The sequence below is a fragment of the Thermobia domestica genome, chromosome 1 (assembly GCF_964235325.1).
Source record: "Thermobia domestica chromosome 1, izTheDome1.hap1.1, whole genome shotgun sequence".
Lineage (NCBI taxonomy): Eukaryota > Metazoa > Arthropoda > Insecta > Zygentoma > Lepismatidae > Thermobia > Thermobia domestica.
The window spans coordinates 23568292-23593901 of NC_137454.1; the positions used below are offsets into that span (position 1 = coordinate 23568292).

The 25610-nt window shown below is 37.8% G+C and overlaps 1 protein-coding gene across 4 annotated transcripts in view; it reads right to left on the reverse strand.

Moving 5' to 3' along the window:
• The window catches only part of Rab23 (RAS oncogene family member Rab23), a 364665-nt gene that overhangs the window by 64206 nt on the left and 274849 nt on the right, over positions 1 to 25610 (reverse strand). For all 4 annotated transcript variants that reach the window (XM_081755290.1, XM_081755310.1, XM_081755300.1 and 1 more), the window contains one exon: positions 2100 to 2262. In XM_081755290.1, coding sequence (XP_081611416.1) covers positions 2100 to 2262 — 163 coding nt within the window. The remainder of the gene's footprint in view (positions 1 to 2099; positions 2263 to 25610) is intronic.

The window sequence follows — 25610 nt, forward strand, 5'->3', positions numbered from 1 at the left end:
AGAAAAGCAACTTAAATATTTTGAACAATACAAATAAACGATATAACGTAAAAGTAAATATAAAAACTAGTGTTGCAACTTACGAATAATCATATTTGCCGGATAACTAGAAATCCTGAGAATAAACCGATATTGAACCAATACTAAATATTACGATTGTGCACGAGATGAGACAGCTCTTTTAATAGAAACAGATACGAGACGAGGCATCACTTTCAAGACAACTTTTCGAGATAAGAGTTCCAATACCTATCGTTTAGGGGACATTGTATAGCAGAGAGACCTCTCTCGGACGTTCAAGAGATATTCGTCCCGGATTGTCCAGGAGAGTTCCATTTCTTTCAAATGAACATCTTGTGAAAATCGAGTCTCAGTTTATGGAATGCCCAGAAACTGGACTTCTTGCGATATTCTTATAGGACTCTCCTGATCTCTTTACGAGATAATTTCGAATATTGTATCGTTACAGACACATTCCATTGAAATCCTCCCCCCCAAAAAAAATCCTGTGGATATTTCCATTATCTTTAAAGTTTCTACTGTGACAGGCACATTCTATTGAAATCCAAGGAAAATCCTGTGGATATTTCCATTATCCTTAAAGTTTCTACTGTGACATGCACATTCTATTGAAATCCAAGGAAAATCCTGTGGATATTTTCATTATCCTTAAAGTTTCTACTGTGACAGGCACATTCTATTGAAATCCAAGGAAAATCCTGTGGATATTTCCATTATCCTTAAAGTTTCTACTGTGACAGGCACATTCTATTGAAATCCAAGGAAAATCCTGTGGATATTCCATTATCCTTAAAGTTTCTACTGTGACAGGCACATTCTATTGAAATCCAAGGAAAATCCTGTGGATATTCCATTATCCTTAAAGTTTCTACTGTGACAGGCACATTTTACTGAAATCCAAGGGAAATCCTGTGGATATTTTCATTATCCTTAAAGTTTCTACTGTGACAGGCACATTTTACTGAAATCCAAGGGAAATTCTGTGGATATTTCCATTATCCTTAAAGTTTCTACTGTGACAGGCACATTTTACTGAAATCCAAGGGAAATTCTGTGGATATTTCCATTATCCTTAATGTTTCTACTGTGACAGGCACATTTTATTGAAATCCAAGGGAAATCATGTGGATATTTCCATTATCTTTAAAGTTTCTACTGTGACAGACACATCCCCTGAATGTTCCGGAATGGGTATCAGACTCACGTGACATTTAAAAAACATCCTGTGAAAGTGGTGCACTATATGAGGCTGGTGGAAGGAGCGCGTCCACGTGCGCGCGAATAGCTTTTGATTTATATCACCTTCTTGAACATACCACTAGTTATTGCTAGTGTTTAAGTAAGCCATTTTGTCATTACTTCTAAATAGTCGCGCATAAATAATCTATTTCAGCAACGGATCTTCTCTACGTTCCCCAATACTCATATTTAATTTTGTCGACCGAGAAACAACAAGTAATTTAATATGTCAATTTTGAAAAGTAGGCCATTACATTTACCCAGTGCTGCTATATATTACGATTATGTTCCGCGGCTAAGGAAGACGGTGATGATGATGATAATGAAAGAAGTAATGGAATGAAGAAAGTGGGACAAAACGGGGAACCCGGAAAAAATACCCACACACTGTTTGCCCACCAACGACTTGGCACGAGCTGGAATCAAAGCCATACACCAGCGTTAGTGTATCTACCAATGAGCCACCGCGGCCCCTATTACTAAACTATTTAATACTTATTTTCAAGTCATTGCATAAAACAAATATATATTTGAAGGGACTGATAATTGTGATGTTATAAACTGCATACATAGATTTGTGACCTATAAGAAAATACCTGTATACATCTAGCATTTTGTAGACGCTAGTTGCTTCAGTATGTATTTTTTTTTATATTGTTTATGATATTCAAGATATTCACTGATTTTTTTTTTTTTTTAGAAAATGTGTGAAGCATAAGAAATATGCAAAACAATTACTCATGTAATTTCATCCTCGCAGACATCGGCATGCAAGGAGCAGAATTGCCGAAAACATGATCATATTGAAATTTTATAAAAAGAAAGAACTGTGAGCTGACCTTCTTTTTCCATGACCTGGCTGCTTCAAAGGAATCTCTGTCCGTCGTGGAGAACGCGAGGACACAGGCTTGAGCTCCTCGGTAGTAAGCTTTGGTGATGGCATCGAACTCCTCTTGGCCAGCCGTATCCCATAGCATTAGGCGGACTTCTTCGCCGTCAACCCTATGAAAGGCAAACCCACAACATATAGAAAAACAATTGCATTACATTTATTACATACACAAAAATTTAAAAAATATATAAAAGTATACACACATTTCAATTTATAGAAGTGACAATCATATAACAAATACTAGCATTTCTATAAGTTTTTATGTATCTGGATGATAACATACTACGCAGCTAAGCTAAAGTTCCGGCCTGTTTTACAGGCAGGTTCTGTTCTATGTGTATGTAAGGAAGAAGTTGTTAATTAGTGTACCTTAGAATGTTAACGAATTTCTTACTGTCAAGCATGGGCGGCGCCACAGCGGGTACAATGGGTTGCAGCTGCACCCACATTAAGAGTCTTCATCCCGGCGAAATTAAAATACCGCTAATTTTACAGTAATTATGTGATATCTTCAAATAGATAAGATATAATTGAAATGTGGAACAAGAGCGCCCTAGACAATATTATTTTGCGTGAGGTACCGTTATCACAAGTCACCTGAGTGGCTTTATGTTTTCAGCTGTTTAGAAACGCGAAAATAAATGCCGATTTTCAAAATGGCTCGAAATCGAAAGCAGAAAATGAGTCGTGATAGCGGTTTCTCATGTAAAATGATATTGTCTAGAGCACTCTTGTTCCATATTTCGATTATATTTTATCTATTTGAAGATATCACATAATTAATGTAAAATTAGCGGTATTTTAATTTCGCCGGGATGAAGACTCTTAACATTGATTTTCAGATTTTCTACAATAATCCTTTCTCTTTTGTATATTTCTTGTCTTCTATGTTTCAATATATTTGAGTGAGTTCTTAAGTCTCTCATAAGTTACTCGCTATCATACTGTGATTTATTTATTTATTTATTTATTTATTTTTTGAGTAAAACTTAGGGATTATTTTTGAGATCTTAAGGCTCAATAGAACAGAGCGTTCTGGCAACAATGTTAGGATGTATTGTCCCATCCTAGCCTGCACCCACATTACCAAAATTTTGGCGCCGCCTATGCTGTCAAGCGCGCATCCAGAAATTTTTGTTGGGAGGGGGGCTCCAATACAACAAGCCACTAACGTCTATGTAGTAGTGAATGGGTATTATTCTGCACCCGAAAAACGACAAGTAATTGTAAAATACTTCCATCTATATTTTCAGAAAAAGTTATGGAACTACCCTGAGAAAAATCCGTTATCCGGAGAGCGGTATGTTGTACAAATATACGGAATTCTCATGTTTACTACAGAAATCAGTAGGGGTCATGCGCTATCCATATGCTACATATGCACTGCCCTTTGATGTTACATCATGCCGTTGCAGGATGTCTGATATCTAAGTCTTCTGTATATGACACATATATGCATGTTACATACGTTAGCTATATGTTACATACGTCCATCTGTATGTGATTCTGACCACTTATATACAGTTCTTTCGGCCATACAGAAAGTGCATTTATTCGGAACTCTTATACGGAAAGTAGGTATAAAATATACTTTTTCAGTAATACGTTTGCTGTACGTTAAGTCAAAAAAAACTACAGGATTTACACATGTAACCTACGCTTTTACGTACGGCACACACGTTTTCTTTTTCTCTGTAAATTGTTTTTATAAAAGAAAGAGTACAGATGCAGTGTAAGATCAAATTTTTACGCTACATCAATCATTTCCCTGTTAAAAAAAATATAGTTTTATTGAAAAAGTGTACAAATATATGTTGAGTTAGGAAGTTTTATTTGAGGGGGGGGGGGAGTCGGACGCGGTGAACACCCTGTGAGTACGTCCCTGCGTATTGCACATAACATTTTGAAAGAAAATATTAGATATCAAATTGAATGGTGATATCTTTAACTTTCACAACAGACCGGGATTAGTAAATTCAGAATGAAGTTTGTAATGGAACGTGTTAAGTTCTCACTCCGATTAGGAATGCAAAATAGAGAACTTAAACTAAAAGCCAAGGATAGGGAAAAAATGAAATCTTTGAGTTTTACATCCCACGGTTATGCCGGTTAGGCTAAAGGAGACGGTGATGATGAGTAATGAATGAAATGGCGGAATGAAGAAAGTGGGGGGAAACGGGAGAACCCCGAGGAAACCCAAGCACACGGTGTTTGTCCACCACAAAGTTCACTTGGCGGGGGCTGGGATCGAACCAGGGACGCTCAGAGGTGAACGCTCTACCACTGAGCCACCGCGGCCCCACCAAGGGAGGAAAGAAAAAAGTAGGTCTTTGAATAAAGAGCAAAAATGCTTTTTTTTTAAAATATATATTAGTGTTTTGTGTTATATTGTAGTCTATGAAACAGAAACAGGAATATTATGCGAAAATGACGAAAGAAGACTGGAGCCTTTTAAAATGTGAGTGTGAAGAAGAATAGAATAAATTAGCTGGATCTAATAGAAACGAACGAAGAAGTGTAATGAACAGTAGGGACGAAAAGAATAATTCTTAGATGTGATGAAAAGAGGAAGAAAAACATGTTGGAACATTAGCTGCGAAGGAATCGTATCATGAATGACGTGATAGAAGATATAGTGGAACGAAATAAGAGAGGAGGAATGAATCCCATAGTTCGATTCCCAGTGGAGGTATTTACCTTGTATACAAACCAGAGTATTGGTTCCGATGATTCCGTGGCATATAGCCTCGGTGCTGGAGAGTGAGATGACCGCCAAGAACAACTTAATTTAACAAATAACAGGAACTGTATATGCAAGAAAATTAGAATAATGATTGGAATAATGGATGCAAAAGTGTTGGGGGAAAGCAGAAATAAAACGGTACTTTTAAGAAGAAAAATAGGTTCCTTCCTGTTCTGCCTAATGACCTTCTAGCACTTTGTAAAGCAATTTTTATCTAATCTTATCTTTCGGCAGAGCAGGAATTATTCTTCTGCCTAAATTTCGCAAAAGGGAATATTTTAATTTGAGGGAAATTTATTAGTACCTATTTTCTCTTGATTTTCAAATATCATTCCAGAACCCTTTAAATTAAATTATCTGAAATCGAAATATAAATGCTGTAATTCATTGAAAAAAAGAAGAAGAAGCCATACAGTTATTTAAAAAGATACTTTCTATAAGCTCTATATTTAGCGTAAATCTCCCATGGAAAATCACCTTCTAAACTGTTCACTGTAACATAAATTTTGCACTAAAAACAATCTAATTGAGTTGTAAAGTTTGGTGCAATACCTATAGTGTGGGAAATAGGTGCCGCCCCGTTAACCACGAAGCATTCTTTGAACAAGGAACTTCGTTATCACATCTACAAGAGGCGTAAAGGCCAACTCTTGACTGAAAAGGTACAAGACAATTTGTACAACTTCACCAGTTCCGACATCTGGGCCTCTAACTCCCCTGATTGCAATTCTATGAATTATTATACCTAGGTATGTGGGGCGTAGTCAAGCAACACACCAGCCACACTGCTTACAACACAAAGATCTAGCTCATCGACAGGATTCAGGTGTCATTTGCAGCTCTCCTTAGGGATACCGTGAAGGCTGCATGCTCCAGATTCAGAAACCGTTTTGAGACAGTTGTGGCCGCAAAGGTTTTTATTTATTTATTTATTTATTTTTAGTGATTTTGCTTTCTCTTGTTCTCCTCCTACTGTACGATTTTCATAAGTTCAATACAATTTGTTTTGCGGACGATATTCCCTGTTTTTTCCTATCTCGTAAAAGGGTCAAATTTATCCAGAACACCCTGTACTTATGTGAAAACGAAGAGGTTAGTGGAGGGACTGTGGTCCAAGAAAACTCTCAAATTTACGACCAATGATCTTCCAATAATGGCAGGATACTTATGATGATGCCGTTCTATGTACATAGACAGTAATTAGTTATAACTGAAAACATTTACGGTATGTTCCCCGTTTTTCTAGTAGAGAGAAAACTATAAAAACTAATCGATGAAAGCAAATTATATATTTATAAAAAGTAACTCTTTTAAAGTAAACTGTAAACGAGCCAGAAGAGAAAAATATTTCGTTCTGCTCAATTTGACTTGGTGAGGAATACTAGCGTACACTAGTAGACTACAAGAAATAGAAAAAAGTAAAACAGCTGGATTCGAGTAAGTCACGCTGACTGGTTGCAGCTCCATGGTTCATCAGCCACGGAAGACCAATTCGCATGAGTACACGTATCATCACCGCAAACAAAGAACGCCTTTTGTTTATTCAAATGTTTACACTTTCTGTCGCTTTTACAGTTTTCGGTTTGTATTTTGTTTTTGCATTACTTACATGGCTTTTTAAATTTTTGTTACTAGTTGATTCTTCACGTTTTTTTCTTTCTTTGTCAACTGTGTTTCGTTTTACGCTGTAGAATTACAGTAGACTCATGAACTATGGGGATTCAATATTAGAATTGAAAAAAATGATATAAAATAAAATCTTTCATTTTAACGCCCCACGATGTCTTTTAGGCTAACGGAGACGATGATGATTAAGGCAAGTAAATGATCACGGGAATATTGGTGGAATGAACAAGTGGGAGGAAACGGGAATGCCCCGAGAAAACCCTCGGACACGATGTTATCCGCACAAACTTAATTGGCTGGGGATAGAACCAGGAACCTCACCCACCAGAAGTAAGCATATTACCACTGAGTCACCGCGAACTCCCCTACATATTGTAATATAGATTCGCAAGTTGATCCTAAAAAGCTCTGGGTCTTCGAAAACACAATTTTTTAGATAGTATTTTGTGTAAAAATGCACAAACAAGTGGTTGAATTTAGAACTTCACATTTGTAGGTCCATTCTAAGAAAGTCTCAACGCTTGCTCTAAAAATCTTGTGCTTACAAATACAACGATATGAAAAGGAATTAAAATAATATACACGAAGCACAATATTAAAATAATAATAGTATCCTGCTCCTTCTTACAATATAACATTAAAGCAGGGATGTTCAAACATGGAGGTTGGCGTAGGAGACCCAGGTTTGCGTTGAGTTGATTTTTGAGTTTAACGTCCCTTTCAGCAGCGAGGCTATATGAGATGTGGACCTACTGCTTAACGTGGAATCCGAACTACATGAGCTCCCGCCGGGAATCAATTCCGGATTTCCCACGCCAAAGATGCCCGGGTTCGATTTCCAGCAGGAGCTCATATGGTTCGGATCCCACGGAAAGATATTGGTTCACGTCTCATATATCCTCGCTGCTGAAAGGAATGTTAAAATGAAAATCAAATAAAATCAATTGGAGGTACGAGAAACTAGCAAGAAAACTAGACTACTGGAAGATGTATTGTGTACGGCAAGAGGGAACGAGAAATAATTATTCTATACATCACATTTGAAATCGAAAACGGGTTCGCATGCATCGAATGGAGCTTAAGTACTAGATCTAGAAGAAAACAAATGGAGTTGCCAAGTTTTTGAAATGAGGATGCTTACTTGTTTCTAAGAAATATTGGAAAACATTTAGAAGACATATTAGGAAACATTTAGAAAACTAATTTTACAGCTTAGATGTCCGAACTGTATGCAACCCGTTATACATAGTAAAAATGCATTGATGTATTAGCTACATTAATAGTAAAATAAAAACCAAATCATCGAATTTCTGTTCTGGATGCATATATTCATGGATGGGAAAAGATATCTTTACGTTGGAGATATGATGAGGTTTTCAGTTTAATATTTCAGTTTAAGATCCCACGATTATGCCTTTTTTGGCTAAGAGAGAGACGATGATTAAGGCAAGTGAATGATGATGGAAGAATTTGTGGAATGAGAAAGTGTGGGAAATGGGAAACCCGGAGAAAACCCACGGACACGATGTTCTCCACCACAAGCTTACTTGGCCGGGGATCGAATCAGGGACCCCAAGAACCATAGGTAAGCGCTCAACCACTGCGCCACCGTGCCCATCACATAGAACAAGGTTTTATTCATATAGTTTAGTGATGGTTTTATGCAGAGAACACTTTAGAATGTCTATTTAACCTAATTGCAAAAATAGGTAAAAAGTCAAGTCAAATTAAAATAATATAGGCAAATGTAGCGTTACGCCTGAAATGTTAGGTGACCCAAATATCAATTATATGTGACAGGTTGCATGGCCAGTAGGGTTTTCAAATTTGTTACCGTTAAAGAGTTGCAAACGGATTTTTTTATTAAAAAAATAGTTTAATGTTATGCCCTTTTGACTAAAGGAGACGGAACTTGTGAATGAGCGCACTCTTCATCAGTCTACCTCCCGTGCTTTCTATATTCGTGGTCCTGGTTTCAACCCTAATAAATACTAGCCTCCGCTACAAACTCATTGGTTTTCATTTTAAGGAGGTCCTGTCTCACATAGTCTCGGTACTGGAAAGGAACGTTAACCACTGATCATTCAATACAACAAAGTTCAGTTCTATATTGTGTGAACTAACAGGATACATCGTGATTATTCTGTTGTTTCACACTATATAACCAATAAATCAGGAGTAAAATAACTAGCCCATACAAAACATTGCTGGAAGCTATTTTGATAACCTTGTAAAATATGCATTCTATTTTCTGACCAGTTCATTCTTGGTCGATTTCATATTTAATGTCTCTCATTTTTTTTACCGAGCGAAGTAGCTCACGTGGTAGAGTAATAGCTCCGTATTCGGGAGGTCGTGAGTTTGATTCCCGCTGCCGATCATCATGGTTGGAGTTTTCAAGGGTTTTCCTCAATCCTACCAGGCAAATACCAGGATGGTATCCACTAAACAGGCCCTGGCTGATACGTTCCCAAATCCTTTCCACTGTTATTGAGGTTAGATATCCAGTATAAAATGGCCTCTGAGCTACGTCTGGTGACTGTTAAATAAAATAACATAATCACACCTTGACTACATGAGATGTCGGCCTAGAGCTTCACATTGGGCCCGAACTCCATGCGCTACGGACAGAAATTGAAACTAGGCCTCTCACTTCGAAGGAGTTAATCATGTAACCAAATGGGAGCTCCAGTTCATTTTTTTGGTTCGACACCAAATTTCATTATATAGAAGAAAAGAATCATTTCTATATTGTATGTACTTCGATCGAGTTTTTCTCATGGAATTATCCACTTTGTTATCTCCTGCGGGTGAAATAAACTTAATAATGCACGACTGACCAAGCTAAGATAATAATACAGTAGCTGTGAATAGCTTTACTACGGCTACCATAGCCTTCCTCCCTCATCTTCTTTTAATAATGCTGGAGAAAGAGGAGAGGAAACAGTAGCTCAGACGACATGCTTTACTAAATAACTGACTGCTTTAAGCATGCGTTAAGTGTTGCAACCTCCATTACATGTTACCAAATTCACATTTACGACAAGACTGATATTTTTAGCTACAGCATTTATTAATTTCAACTTGTTTTACATGTCGTGGTTAAGGCTATAATAAGAAGTCTTATCTACCACTTAAACATGATGCAAAATTCTAAAACAATATTTTATACTAAGAAAAATTAGGAAGTAAAAAAAATACAAAATTATTATATACATATTATGTATCTAGTATTATAAAGAATGTGAAATGGTAAAATGGTTTGCGCACACTTTGTATGGTATTTTATAGTGTGTTCAGCAAGTATTGATAAAAAAAATACATTATATAAACTGGACGAATCGTCACTTCATGCAGTGGCGTTTCCACATAGGGTACGGAGGAGTCGAGAACCCCCCTTCCGTCCATTCTGCCCATTACTCTTTCCTCCTAAACTAACCTCATACGGTTCGGACTTGTGCTGTCGAAATCGGTTTTTGAAAAAAACGAAAACCCGTTTTTGAAAAAATGAAATTTCATAAAACCGAAATGTCGGTTTTGAAAACCGTATTTGCGGTTTCGGTTTTCAAGAAACAGGTTTTCTTAAAACCCGAAAACCGCAAATGTCACAAAAATTCGACAGCACTAGTTCGGACCCCATGGTAAGCTGTAGATCTACGTCTCATATAGCCTCGTTGCTGAATGGATAACTATAAACTTTAATGAAAAATCCAAGTAAGCTTTGTGATAGACAAACATTGGGTGTGTGGGTTTTCCCGAGGTTCTTTCATTTCCTACCACTTTCTTCATTCCACCATTTTATTCATTTCTCTCTTTTAGCCTAGCCGACATAATCGTGGGACGTAGAACTTAAAGATTTCATTTCTAATCAAAACTCCAAGACAAATCTTCTAAATCAATTGACTTTGCAATACAGAAAGCCTCACTTCCTAACGGTGCTATATTACATTTTAAGGTGTTTGTTCTACCGTAACTCCTTCACACATTTACCCTCTTTGTTTGTTTGTTTGTGTGTGTTCGAGAAACAAATCTCAAGAACTGATTGATGGATCACCATCAATTTTGACCAGGATGTAGAGCAGTGATCGCCAAACCATCGACCACAAACTACTGGTAGCTCGCGGGGACATTTTCGGTAGACTAACCTCCGGTTAACGCTCCGGTTGGCTAACCTTGATTCCTCCACTGAGCTGACTCTAACGACAACAACTGCTTGTTTCTCCCGGGTAACGACCATTGTCTGCCTCATCTCACAGTTGATTGTATACGCGTGGGGTTGTGCACGTTATGTTTTTCGTGTGTATATTAGACATTTTCTATGTTTTTCGTGTGTGTGTATTAGACATTTGCTATGTTTTTCGTGTGTATATTAGACATTTTCTATGTTTTTCGTGTGTATATTAGACATTTGCTATGTTTTTCATATGTAAATTAGATATTTGCTATGTTTTTCGTGTGTATATTAGACATTTGCTATGTTTTTCATGTGTAAATTAGATATTTGCTAGGTTTTTCGTGTGTATATTAGACATTTTCTATGTTTTTCTTGTGTATATTAGACATTTGCTATGTTTTTCATGTGTAAATTAGATATTTGCTATGTTTTTCGTGTGCATATTAGACATTTTCTATGTTTTTCGTGTGTATATTAGACATTTGCTATGTTTTTCGTGTGTATATTAGACATTTGCTATGTTTTTCGTGTGTATATTAGACATTTGCTATGTTTTTTGTGTGTATATTAGACATTTGCTATGTTTCTCGTGTGTATATTCGACATTTTCTATGTTTTTCATGTGTAAATTAGATATTTGCTATGTTTTTCGTGTGTATATTAGACATTTGCTATGTTTTTGTGTGTATATTAGACATTTGTTATGTTTTTCGTGTGTATATTAGACATTTGCTATGTTTTTCGTGTATATATTATACATTTTCTATGTTTTTCGTGTGTATATTAGACATTTGCTATGTTTTTCGTGTGTATATTAGACATTTGCTAACTTCGATAGTTTGATTTCATGTTTTCTAGAAAGGTAAGTTTATAGGCAATAAACAAATGGAGGATCTTTTTTAAAAAGTTTGTAGCTCACAGTAGGATTAAAACGGTACGGTAGCTCAGAAACTTCATAAGTTTGGCGACCACTGACGTAGAGGATCAAACGGTAGAAACCAAGTTCATTAATGAAGGTGATCAATTCAAATCAAGTGGTTGAAATCCACCATTTCCGGTTTTAACGTTGATTACTATAGAGCAAAAACGGCAATAGATAGCGAGAAACGGTTTCCTGCAATCGATTAAGCGTCCTAAGAATACGTGTTATCATCCATTCTTATCCTTTTACTAAAACCGGAAGTGATAGAAATATTCTAACTTCCTGTAGTGGGGCCGCAAATTCGCAAACTATTTTTGCGAATAATTATTTCTTTTTTTTACATTTTTAAAACTGCAACAGAATTCGTATTTCATTTACTTCTTTTAAAATACAAATTCGTGTTGAGTGTTCTTTTTTTTCCTAGCTGGAAACCAGACATCCTGTCTGCCTTCACCGAGTTCCCCCTTTCTGACCTGTAGGTCAACAGCAGTTAAGATAAACATTCTCCCCTTCTGGTTCGATACAGAAGCTTAGTTTTTTTTTCTATATTGATGTAGTCTTTTAACAAGTTAGATTATTATTATTAGTGGTAGAATACTGTTAAGAAAACCCATATAGTTTGTGTATCTTTAAAATGTCATTTTTGCTTCTGAAAGAAGATTCTTTTTCGTTCTTCAGAACATTAAATATATATGTGTGTCTTTGGTCGAAAACAAGTAAGATAAACTGTTGAAGGGTCTTGAGTTCATTATGTATAAAACCTTTCAAGTTTATTACTTGAAATCTTTTATGTTTAGTATATGTTTATAGTTTAAGATACTATTTGTACCATTCTCTGTAATATCTCGATGTAATATCATTCTTCCAGAGAAAGGGGCTCACACACCTAAACTCAAGGACTACACATCACACGCACACGCATGCGCACACACAAAATCTTATCTTTTGCCTGGCTCCGCCCAAGGCACCTTGTTCTAGCCAATCTAGATGTTAATGGCATGGCTCGTTCCAATAGCTAGTCGCTCCACCCCTCAGAGTGGAACCCTTCCAAGCTCTTATGCACTCGGAGTCGTGTGCAAAGCCAATAATCTTTCTTTTCAGGATACTGGTCCCCCTCGGGCTCCGCCCTAGGTACTTTTTAGATCTCCACGCATGCTCAACCTCTGACCTTACGGTCCTAGTGCAACGTTTGCCCACGTTACTATTTTGCACACAGACCGTAAATTGGTGCCGGTTGCACCCTCGACCGAGGCCCTTAAAAACGCATGTTTTGGGCTCTCTCGTCGGACAACGTCCCTCTCCTGAACCCTTCAGAGACGTGCAGACTACGAGGAGTACGCAATTCGTTAGGTACGTCTCAGTTCAGGAACTTATCACGAAGAAGTCTCTAGTTGTCCATCCTTCTGCCTTCCAACCTCTCTGCCTCTACGGAGGCCTGCCTACTCACTCTATTGGTTACCTACCTCACTACCTTGGTTTACCCAGTACTTGGCAATCTGTTTCTGAAAGCTCGATGGCTCAGCCAGGGTTCTCCCATAATTGCTGGTCGGCTTAAGAAACTGACGGTCAAAGTACTACCCTACCTAATCCTCACGGTAACTTGGCAATCTGTTTCTGAAAGCAAGACGGTTCAGCCAGGGTTCTCCCATAATTGCTGGTCTGCTTAGGAAACTGACGGCTAAAGTTACCTCCTTCCGAACTTGGCAATCTACTTCCGCAAGTTTCGCTTCAGCCCGGACTCGCTCCAGAAACTGCTGGCAAGCTTAGGAAGTTGACGGCTAAAGTTCTGTCGCACCCCTATTTGATGTGTGTTTTGACAGACTCTAAGTTTATTGCTTAGCTGGCCTAAAACGCACGGGTAATCAAATAGTTACTCCCTGTTTGATGTCTGTTCGCAGACCGGTAGATCAAACGGTAAACCCTTACACCTTCCTTGTTTGATGTCTGTTCGCAGACCGGTAGATCAAGCGGTAACCTTAATTCCTTCTGGTAACCAACTTTGTTTGATGTCTGCTTAGCAGACCGGTAGATCAAACGGTAACCTTTACACCTACCCTGTTTGATGTCTGTTCGCAGACCGGTAGATCAAACGGTAACCTGTTCCTAACCTCTGGTAGCCTACCCTATTTGATGTCTGTTCGCAGACCGGTAGATCAAATAGTATACCTCTTACCTACCTACCCACTAGGACTGATTCGTGCCCTCCCAGTCTAGTGCAGTTTTGTTTTATTTGTGAAAAGTGCTACAGTCAAGTTTGTTTTATTCAGTGACATTTAGTGAGTTATTTTTACTACCTATTGGAACGTCGCCACGTAAGTTAAACTCTTTTATATATAGACACAGTACTTACACTATCGCCCCGGCTCTGGTTCTTGTAATTTGCTTAGAGCCAATAAACTGCAGGCTTACTGCAAGGAACATATTTGTCGAGTTTTGTTTCAAGAGATATCCCAAAGGATTGTTGGTTATCAAACCTTAATCAGGATAACGATTCCATTGTTTCCATTAGAAGATAAGTCTTGGCCACGGCCAACGCTACCGTGTAATACTAAGATTCTTCAGACTGTTTTGTTAGCTGAGTTCCTGTTTCCAGTATAACTTTGCCGCTCGAGTTATAGTTGGTGTTTTGCAGAAACTTTGGTTGACTAATTAGAAGTATTTTGGTAAATTACAAAACTCTCTTGTGTGGGTGCCGGTCTACGCAAACGCATACCGCCGGCCCGCCACATAATTTGGTGTCAGCTTTGTGGGATATCTTGAACAACCTAGGATATCTTGAACAACCTAGGATATCGTGAACTTTTTGCACAGCCTTTGGATATCAGGAATAATCGTGACATCGTAAACTTTGATACCAGTTTAAGTTATTTAAGTGAACTGTGTTTTGTGCATGTGCATTTTGCATGTGTGATATTTATTGTGTGCTGAAAGTTTTTCCATCTGTTTAACTTTCATTCCATCCTCCTTGGCGGAAGCGAAAAAGGGAAAAGGACGCTTTTGTTGTTTGACTGGCCATCAATCAGCAAAACATCCTGCTCACTGTATCGTGACGCCAAACGCACATTAGTGATTTCAGTTCATTAGTGTTTAAATAAGTGCAGTGCATTTTAGTGTTGAAATTAGGCATTTTAAAGCCCCATACAGGTGAATAAACTCATCGTGAATTTAGATTTAGTTAGGTTAAGTGAGAAATTCCTCTCAGAAATCATTATTGCTCAAACCTTCGAGTTTTCGCAAATCTAAGAGGTTCATTCATTTATTTAATTTGTTGTTTCCACGTAGAAACGTAATTTGAATTTTTAATCATGGCAGAAGCTGACGGAAGTAACGTACAGCCAGAATATGTTAAAGTTTCTCAGGCAATTCAGGTTATTGCAGAACCATTTACAGGAGATCGTTCTAAGTTGAGGCAATTTATTGATAGTTGTGAAATTGCTCAAGGGTTAGTTAACCCCCGTGATAAGCCTGTATTATTGAAGTTTATTAAGTCGAAAATTTTAGGAGAACCTAGAAATCGTATTTTAGTTAGATTGAACGTAGATACTTGGGAAGCAGTTAAGACAATTTTAGAAGAGAATTATGCTACACATAGATCTATTGATTATTATGCTTGTTTATTGTTTTCTGCCAGGCAAGGCAAAAATGAGGGTATTAGCTCATGGGCTAGCAAGTTAGATACAATTCGAGCTGATCTGAAAGCTGCTGCTTCGAAAATATGTAGTGAAACTGAAAGAGCTGGTGCTCATTCACTTATTGATCATTTGACAAAAGCATCTTTTGTCCAGGGAATTAGCGATCCCCGCATTCAAACAGTAATTCGTGGTAAAAGTACAGAAGATGATAGTTTCGCTCAATTAGTAGATTTCGCTCTAGTTGAAGAATCGCACATATTGTCTCAGAGACGAAAGCCATTAGATTCTAAGAATGAAGATAGGGCAAATTCTTCAAATCATAACCATAAGTCAGAGAAGAAAGGAAATAGGAAATTTTCCCAGAAAAAGCATTCTGAAAGTAAATCTAGAGATTCTCATAACTCTTCTCATTCCCGTAAGGATAGTAGAAATTTTAAGAAAAAGGTTCATTGTTTAGAAGATTGTGATCATTCAGTAGACTCGCATGAAGAACCGCATGATAAACATTGTAGTGAAAATAGTGACAAATTTGAGGATTCCAATTCTTGTTGTGCTTTACGTTGTACACACTCCTATCATTGTCGTGAAAAGCGTACCCATACTTGTGCGAAGAAGCGTATCCATGTTTGTACCCGAAAGAACACGAGTTCTCCGCGTTGTTCTCATCACCGCCAAACGCGCAGTCCTTCTCCGCGTAGTTCTCGTTGCCGCAAAACGCGAAGCCGTTCCCCGCGTCGCATTCAGCGTCGCCCAGCGCGAGATCCTTCTCCGCGCCATCCTCAGTGTCATCGCCCAGCGTGTACTCATTCTCCGCGTCGCACTCAGCGTCGCCGATCGCATAGTCATTCTCCGCGTCGCACTCAACATCGCCCAGCGCGTAGCCCTTCTCCGCGTCGCCCAGTGTATGTGTGTCCCCAGCGCCGTACACCGCGCAAACTTTCTCCGCAACCAAAACCGAATAATGTGTCACCGCGTCGTCATCCCGTCGTTGACACGCATGATTGTGAATTGAAAGAGAAATGCCGTGCTGACCACAGCACCAAGCCAAAATCTTGTAGCAAGAATAAGTCTTTATGTTGTTTATCGAGACACAACTCCTCCAGAGTTAAATTAGAGAAACGTTTTGATAGTAATAGAAATCAGAATGATAATGTTAAGATTTTCCTTTGTTCCACTGAACAAACGAGTGATAATTGTACGAAGGTGTCCCCACCTCAGAAACCTGATCGAAATTCTGTTAAGTCTGATACAATTGGACGTTACGCACAATTATGCGAATGTTCCACTAAGAGTATAATCGATGAAAAGGGTAAAATTAAAGTACGAATGATGGATTTAAATAAGAATTACGAAATGTTATTAGATTCAGGCTCAGATCTATCGCTTATTAAGTATAGCCATTTACGTGAGTCAATGTTGAGAAAGATACATAGATGTGACTCCACTCCAGTGCATGGATTCAATAATTTTCATGCCCATACTTTAGGTACATTAGATCTTAGATTAGAAATAGGCAAGAATAGAGTGACTCATACTTTTCATGTAATGCGTAGTGATTTATTACCTCCTAATGTAGCCGGTATAATAGGCAGAGATTTTCTTCTTGAACATCATTGTGTAATTTCGTATGACGGACAAGCTGAATTGAAAATTGATGTAGGAACTAAAGTAAAGATCCCAGCACGTACCGAAAAGCTAATTGAAGTTAAGACTGAAAATAATGGGATAGGATTTTTGTCCAAACGTACTTTGGCACACGGTGTATTCCTGCCAGACGCTATAGTTAAAGCATCCGATAACAAATGTGTTACTAGCATTTTGAATTTGACTGAAAATGAGGTAGACGTACAAATTCCTCCAATCTCTTTAGATTTTGAACCACTTCTTGATATGACAAAATCTCATAGTGTTTATGCATTGAGCAAATCTGACAATGCAAGTCAAACTAAAGGGTTAAAATCGCGTTTAGAATTACTTAGGCAGAACTTGCGATTAGACCATTTGAATCCAGAAGAGAAAGCGTTAATACTGTCGCATTGTGAAGAATATCATGATTTATTTTATTTAGAGGGAGACAAACTCTCCTATACTGATGTGATTGAACATAGCATCCCCATTCATCCCGACAAACGAGGTACAGTCGTGACTCAGAAACCGTACCGTATTCCCGAGGTACATAAGGCAGAAGTACAAAATCAAATCGACAAGATGTTAGATGAAGGTATAATTTCCCCAAGCAAGAGTCCTTGGAATTTTCCGATATTAATAGTGCCGAAAAAGATGGATGCATCAGGCAAACCTAAGATTCGTATATGTTTAGATTTTCGTAGGCTTAATCAGATTACTATTGGAGATAGCTTTCCTTTACCGAATATTACAGAAATACTGGATCAGTTAGGGCAATCGAAATACTTTACGACCTTGGATTTAGCCAGTTCGTACCAACAGATTAGAATTAAACCTGAAGACCGTAGTAAGACCGCCTTCAGTACACCATATGGTCATTACGAGTATAATCGCATGAGCTTTGGATTATGCGGTGCCCCCGCAACATTTCAGAGAATGATGAATATTGTTCTATCCGGATTGCAAGGATTAAAGTGTTTTTCGTATTTAGACGATTGTTGTATCTATAGTAGAGACTTAAAGGAACATATGTCAAGATTGAAACTTGTATTTGATAGGTTTCGAACCTACAACCTCAAACTTCAGCCTGATAAATGTGAATTTCTTAGAAAGGAAGTGACATATTTAGGACATCAAATAACAGATCAAGGTCTGAAGCCAGACCCTCGCTTAATTGAGAAAGTGTTACATTTTCCGCATCCGAAAAATGTCAAGCAATTGCGTGGATTTTTAGGATTAAGTTCTTATTACCGTAGATTTATTGAAGGTTATAGCAACATAGCCAAACCTCTCACTCTTTTGTTAAAGAAAGATGTTCCATTCAAGTGGGAAACTAAACAAGAACTATCGTTCCAAGCTTTGAAGGAAAAATTGACATCACCACCTCTCCTTCAATATCCTGACATGAGCCGTCCCTTTATTATTACCTGTGACGCCTCAGAAGTCGCAATTGGAGCTATCTTGTCTCAGGGCCAAATTGGCCAAGACAAACCAATCGCTTACGCTAGTCGTACACTTAATAATGCTGAAAGAAATTACTCCACAACCGAACGTGAATTACTTGCGATAGTTTGGGCTGCCAAACTATTCCGCCCATACATCTTTGGAAAGGAAACCACCTTTGTGACTGATCATAAACCTTTGCTTTGGGTGTTTAGTGTAAAAGATCCTAGTAGTAGACTTTTAAGATGGAGAATTAAGTTGGAAGAGTACAATTATAAGATTGTTTATAAAGCAGGTGTCCGTAATACCAATGCTGATGCATTGAGTCGTATTGCATATTTAGACCCCGATCCAGAAGGTCAACCTTCTACCCTTGACGAAGAAACAAAGAGTAGGATTCTGAAAGAGTTTCACAACCTTCCTACCGGTGGACACCAAGGTATTCATAGAACTATAGCTAAAATCAAAGCGTACTTAGAATTGAACAATATCGATCCGAAATCTTGGAAAAGACTAAACACCGATGTCGAAGAATACATAAAGAAATGTGAGTCGTGTCAAAAGAACGAACTCACCCAACCTAATGTCAAACTTCCCATGGTTTTGACCACCACTCCCGAAGTAGTAATTGAGAAATGTGCTTTAGATCTTGTAGGGCCGTTTCCTGAGAGTTCTCTCGGAAACAAATACATCTTAACATGCCAAGATGAATTATCGAAATATTTAGTGACCATTCCCCTACAGCAACAAGATGCAGAAACCGTAGCTGAAGCATTTGTGACGAAATTTGTTTGTGTTTTCGGTATACCTCAAACCATTTTAACCGATCAAGGAACTAATTTTATGAGCGATACCTTTAAGAAAATATGTCGCCTGTTCCAGATTAGGAAACTACATACTAGTGCATTCCACCCTCAAGCTAACTTCGTTGAAAGAGTTCATAGATCTCTTGCTGAGTATCTGAGGCATTATGTGTCTGAAAACCAACTGGACTGGGACGTCTGGTTGCCATACGCTGCTTTTGCTTACAATACAACTCCGCATTCAGTAACTAACTATACTCCACACGAGTTGATGTTTGGCCGGATGGCTAACATCCCTGGTATATTACAGAAACAAACTACCGACATTAATTACGCGTATGATGATTATATCAAAACCCTAAAGCAGAAGCTTCAGAACAGTTATGAGTTAGCTAGATCAAAACTGAAACAAGCTAAGGTTAAAAACAAAGAACAATACGATAAGACCGCCTCTCATAAAGAACAATTGTTTAAAGAAGGCGATCAAGTGTTACTTAAAGATGAATCTGTTAGAAGAGGACGATCCAAGAAATTGGGTTCACAGTGGATCGGTCCATACAAAGTAGTTAAAGTTAAAGGTGTTAATTGTACTATTGCTAATCGAAGAAAAACATTTGTAGTTCATGCTAATAGGTTAAAGTTATATTATTAGTAGACTTTATTAGTAGGTAGTGTAGTTTCCATTTTTGTTCGCAGCCATCATGAGACATCCTCTCTCCTTGCCTGCTTGCTTGATTATATATATATAAAAAAACTTTTGGTTATATGTTCTGGGTATTCTCATCGAGAACTTTAATTAAGTGTAATCACCCGAAAACTCCACAAGGTTGAGCAAATTTAAAATATATACATGGTGAAAAACCAAAGAGGAATATTTAATTAACTTCATAAATTTAATTTGGTTGTTTGAAATCTAAAAATTCTAATTTTGGTATTTCAGATGTTAATTACCAATGACTCTTATTTAATTATTTAAGATAATTAAATCAGATGTCATTCCATATGTTAGTTATTATCAAATAGTCTTTTGAAAACTATTCAAGACACTGTGTTGTCTATTAAACGTAGTCAATACTCGTAGTCAGACATATATGAATTTGCATGTCATACATTAATAAAAACATCTAGATCCATTGTTTTCATCAATCAGAAAATTCTTGGTTATGTTATTAGTTTACCTTTGACTGATGGTTTAAGATTTAATATGTATAAATTAATTCCAGCAGATTGTAACAAACGTATAGTAGAATTAAGAAATATTTTATGGATTTCATTAGATAATAATGAATGGCTATTTGCTTCGCCATTCCCAGAAAAATTAACAACAGTTTGTGGAAATGATGTGTCGAAAACTGTTTTGATTCATAAAACTGGAAAATTAACTTTAGATAGAAACTGTAAAGCTTATGGTCCAAATTCCTTAATCAGTTCTCAGGAAATATATGTAAGTAACAGTACAAGTAAAGATTTGCTTCCACTACTAAATGATAGCATTGATTGTTGTATATTCTCAAACTCAAAGATCAATATTAAGAATATGGAATTTACCTTGCCATTAAATCATATCATACACAAAGTTACAGATTTACAATATGCCAGCCATCGTGTTGAGGATGTTGAAAAATTAATTAATGAACAAGAATGGCAGATAAGACCAAGTAATCATGTATTTTCTTATTCTATTTTGACTTATATAATCATGTTTACTATTTTGATATTTCTTTGTGTGTATTGTAGTTTTAAGTTTAATTGTTGTAGACATAGAAATAAATGGTGTAATTCAGACTGTATCAGAACCATATGTTTTAAGCCAACAATCATTGCAGGTGTACAATCAAATAGTCCAGCTCTTAATGCTACTTATCGAGCTGCTTCTGGTGAAATAACTTTTAACGAGGAACCACAAGATGATGATTCACCTCATCTCAATCAGAGAGTTACTAGGTCTAGGAACTATCGTTAAAATTTAATTTTGGAATTTTTTTTTCAAATTTTGATTGTAGTTAGTACGAAAAATTTTTGCCTTACAGTTAAAATTTTTCTTTCCCTAGGAGGAAGGACTGTAGTGGGGCCGCAAATTCGCAAACTATTTTTGCGAATAATTATTTCTTTTTTTTACATTTTTAAAACTGCAACAGAATTCGTATTTCATTTACTTCTTTTAAAATACAAATTCGTGTTGAGTGTTCTTTTTTTTCCTAGCTGGAAACCAGACATCCTGTCTGCCTTCACCGAGTTCCCCCTTTCTGACCTGTAGGTCAACAGCAGTTAAGATAAACATTCTCCCCTTCTGGTTCGATACAGAAGCTTAGTTTTTTTTTCTATATTGATGTAGTCTTTTAACAAGTTAGATTATTATTATTAGTGGTAGAATACTGTTAAGAAAACCCATATAGTTTGTGTATCTTTAAAATGTCATTTTTGCTTCTGAAAGAAGATTCTTTTTCGTTCTTCAGAACATTAAATATATATGTGTGTCTTTGGTCGAAAACAAGTAAGATAAACTGTTGAAGGGTCTTGAGTTCATTATGTATAAAACCTTTCAAGTTTATTACTTGAAATCTTTTATGTTTAGTATATGTTTATAGTTTAAGATACTATTTGTACCATTCTCTGTAATATCTCGATGTAATATCATTCTTCCAGAGAAAGGGGCTCACACACCTAAACTCAAGGACTACACATCACACGCACACGCATGCGCACACACAAAATCTTATCTTTTGCCTGGCTCCGCCCAAGGCACCTTGTTCTAGCCAATCTAGATGTTAATGGCATGGCTCGTTCCAATAGCTAGTCGCTCCACCCCTCAGAGTGGAACCCTTCCAAGCTCTTATGCACTCGGAGTCGTGTGCAAAGCCAATAATCTTTCTTTTCAGGATACTGGTCCCCCTCGGGCTCCGCCCTAGGTACTTTTTAGATCTCCACGCATGCTCAACCTCTGACCTTACGGTCCTAGTGCAACGTTTGCCCACGTTACTATTTTGCACACAGACCGTAAATTGGTGCCGGTTGCACCCTCGACCGAGGCCCTTAAAAACGCATGTTTTGGGCTCTCTCGTCGGACAACGTCCCTCTCCTGAACCCTTCAGAGACGTGCAGACTACGAGGAGTACGCAATTCGTTAGGTACGTCTCAGTTCAGGAACTTATCACGAAGAAGTCTCTAGTTGTCCATCCTTCTGCCTTCCAACCTCTCTGCCTCTACGGAGGCCTGCCTACTCACTCTATTGGTTACCTACCTCACTACCTTGGTTTACCCAGTACTTGGCAATCTGTTTCTGAAAGCTCGATGGCTCAGCCAGGGTTCTCCCATAATTGCTGGTCGGCTTAAGAAACTGACGGTCAAAGTACTACCCTACCTAATCCTCACGGTAACTTGGCAATCTGTTTCTGAAAGCAAGACGGTTCAGCCAGGGTTCTCCCATAATTGCTGGTCTGCTTAGGAAACTGACGGCTAAAGTTACCTCCTTCCGAACTTGGCAATCTACTTCCGCAAGTTTCGCTTCAGCCCGGACTCGCTCCAGAAACTGCTGGCAAGCTTAGGAAGTTGACGGCTAAAGTTCTGTCGCACCCCTATTTGATGTGTGTTTTGACAGACTCTAAGTTTATTGCTTAGCTGGCCTAAAACGCACGGGTAAACAAATAGTTACTCCCTGTTTGATGTCTGTTCGCAGACCGGTAGATCAAACGGTAAACCCTTACACCTTCCTTGTTTGATGTCTGTTCGCAGACCGGTAGATCAAGCGGTAACCTTAATTCCTTCTGGTAACCAACTTTGTTTGATGTCTGCTTAGCAGACCGGTAGATCAAACGGTAACCTTTACACCTACCCTGTTTGATGTCTGTTCGCAGACCGGTAGATCAAACGGTAACCTGTTCCTAACCTCTGGTAGCCTACCCTATTTGATGTCTGTTCGCAGACCGGTAGATCAAATAGTATACCTCTTACCTACCTACCCACTAGGACTGATTCGTGCCCTCCCAGTCTAGTGCAGTTTTGTTTTATTTGTGAAAAGTGCTACAGTCAAGTTTGTTTTATTCAGTGACATTTAGTGAGTTATTTTTACTACCTATTGGAACGTCGCCACGTAAGTTAAACTCTTTTATATATAGACACAGTACTTACACTATCGCCCCGGCTCTGGTTCTTGTAATTTGCTTAGAGCCAATAAACTGCAGGCTTACTGCAAGGAACATATTTGTCGAGTTTTGTTTCAAGAGATATCCCAAAGGATTGTTGGTTATCAAACCTTAATCAGGATAACGATTCCATTGTTTCCATTAGAAGATAAGTCTTGGCCACGGCCAACGCTACCGTGTAATACTAAGATTCTTCAGACTGTTTTGTTAGCTGAGTTCCTGTTTCCAGTATAACTTTGCCGCTCGAGTTATAGTTGGTGTTTTGCAGAAACTTTGGTTGACTAATTAGAAGTATTTTGGTAAATTACAAAACTCTCTTGTGTGGGTGCCGGTCTACGCAAACGCATACCGCCGGCCCGCCACATTCCGGTTTCAATATAACGAGAAGCTGTTTCTTTCGGAATCGATTCAGCGTTTAATAATAGATACCATCTTCTCTATTAACCCTCTATTCAAACTATAACTGACAAAAATCAACCACTTCCGGTTTCTAATGACTGCTAAAGAGTAAAAAATGGTAATACATGCGGAGAAGAAGCTGTTTTTAGTAACCAGTTGAGCGTCCTAAGAATAAATTGCATTTTCACTCAAATCTCTCTCTACTAAAACCGGAAGTGGTAGAAATCTAACCACAGTTTCCGGTTTGAATATTCAGAAAACAATCACGCCACAAAAAACAAACTTCTTCCCGTGATGTACACTTGACACTGCTACATTAAAAAAATAAATTTGCTACCACTTTTTTCTAATTGTGCAGAATTATACCCTGATATAAACACAAAAAGAAAGATACAGGTAAGAAGTTTCCCTACTTTTCTCGGCCCATCTCCAACACTGAGTAACACACTATCGAGTATGACATTACAGTTAATTATTATAGTATTATCATATATAAAAATGTAAAACCTTTCAGTTTAACGTCCCACGATTATGTCCATTAGGCTAAGGGAGACGACTGATTAAGCCAAGTGAATGATGATGGAATAATTGGTGGAATGGGAAAGTGGGAGAACCCGAAAACCCCACGAACACGATGTTGTCCACCACAAGCTTACTTGGCCGGAAATCAAACCAAGGACTCCTAAGTATGCGTTCTATCACTGAGCTACATCATATATAAAAGCAGCTAATAAAGATATAATAGATGGTGTATAAAATTTGTTAATTATTCGTTAACAACTTGTGTTAATCTTGATATACTGCATATAATGCACTAATTTATTCTGTTTTGATGTAAAACATATTTTCCTTATCTGGAGTTCGCCTTTTCTCTAGTTTCCTCCAACGACTCCTTCTTTATCCGCCAGTGACTCAATGTCACTAAATAACGCGAAGGTTATAACCTGGGTGACAAATGAACAGCGCATCGATTCCCAATATTGTTATCTCTGACTTTCTATACAATAGGTCGCTACTTAATATAGTTTCATATATAATATTCTGTGACCTCGTCGAGATCTGAATCCAGGATCACGCACATGAAATATACCCATGGTAACCACTGGGTTGTACAAAACCATATTTTATGCAAATATCACTGATAATATGTACGGAATATTTTAATAAATATTTTACAACAGGTTACACCCTGACTCGGCCTACAGTTTTGCTTTTAGTGACATGTGAGTTCTTTTGATCTGATTTGATTTTGAATGTAGCGTCCTTTTCAGCAGCGAGGTTATACGAGACATGGACCCACAGCTTTGCATGGGATCCGAAAGACAGGAGCTCCCGCCGGGAAGCGAAACCGGGTCTTCCACGTCAAAGATGCGCACGCTAACCGCTTCCTTACAAGGAAACTCAGATGTAGAGAAGAGTTGCCAGTGTACAAGTAATCATGGAGTGAACAAAGTGAAATATTTCTGAACAGAAAATGGTTGTTAAAAACACATTACAATGAGTCAAAGTATAATCAACAATCTGAAATGTGTTCAAGCACATTATTGTGCTTGGCGTCAACCTAAGATAAGAAATAACTATTGTGTGGTTACGGAAAGCTAGCATCTATCAGTTGCACAGAATATGTGGTTCATTGGAAGCGTTGTTGTCAAAGTCTCTACAACAGACACCATCAAACTCAGTATCTCACGTAAACCCATTATTTAATTATCAGTGTTGAGCAGCTCGGGTCACAAGAAATAAAAGCCATTTTTATAGTTATAACTGTACCAGAAAAATAAATAAATACACAAAATCTTATCTAAACTAACTTAAAGTGTAGTTCTTTTAGTAAAAATAAATAAACAAAACAAGAAAAATAAGAAAATTCAGAAAGTAGGTAGACAACTGTTATTTCTTTCCCAACATCTTTTCTTGGAACCCGGTTTCGGATGTCTGGAGACATGCT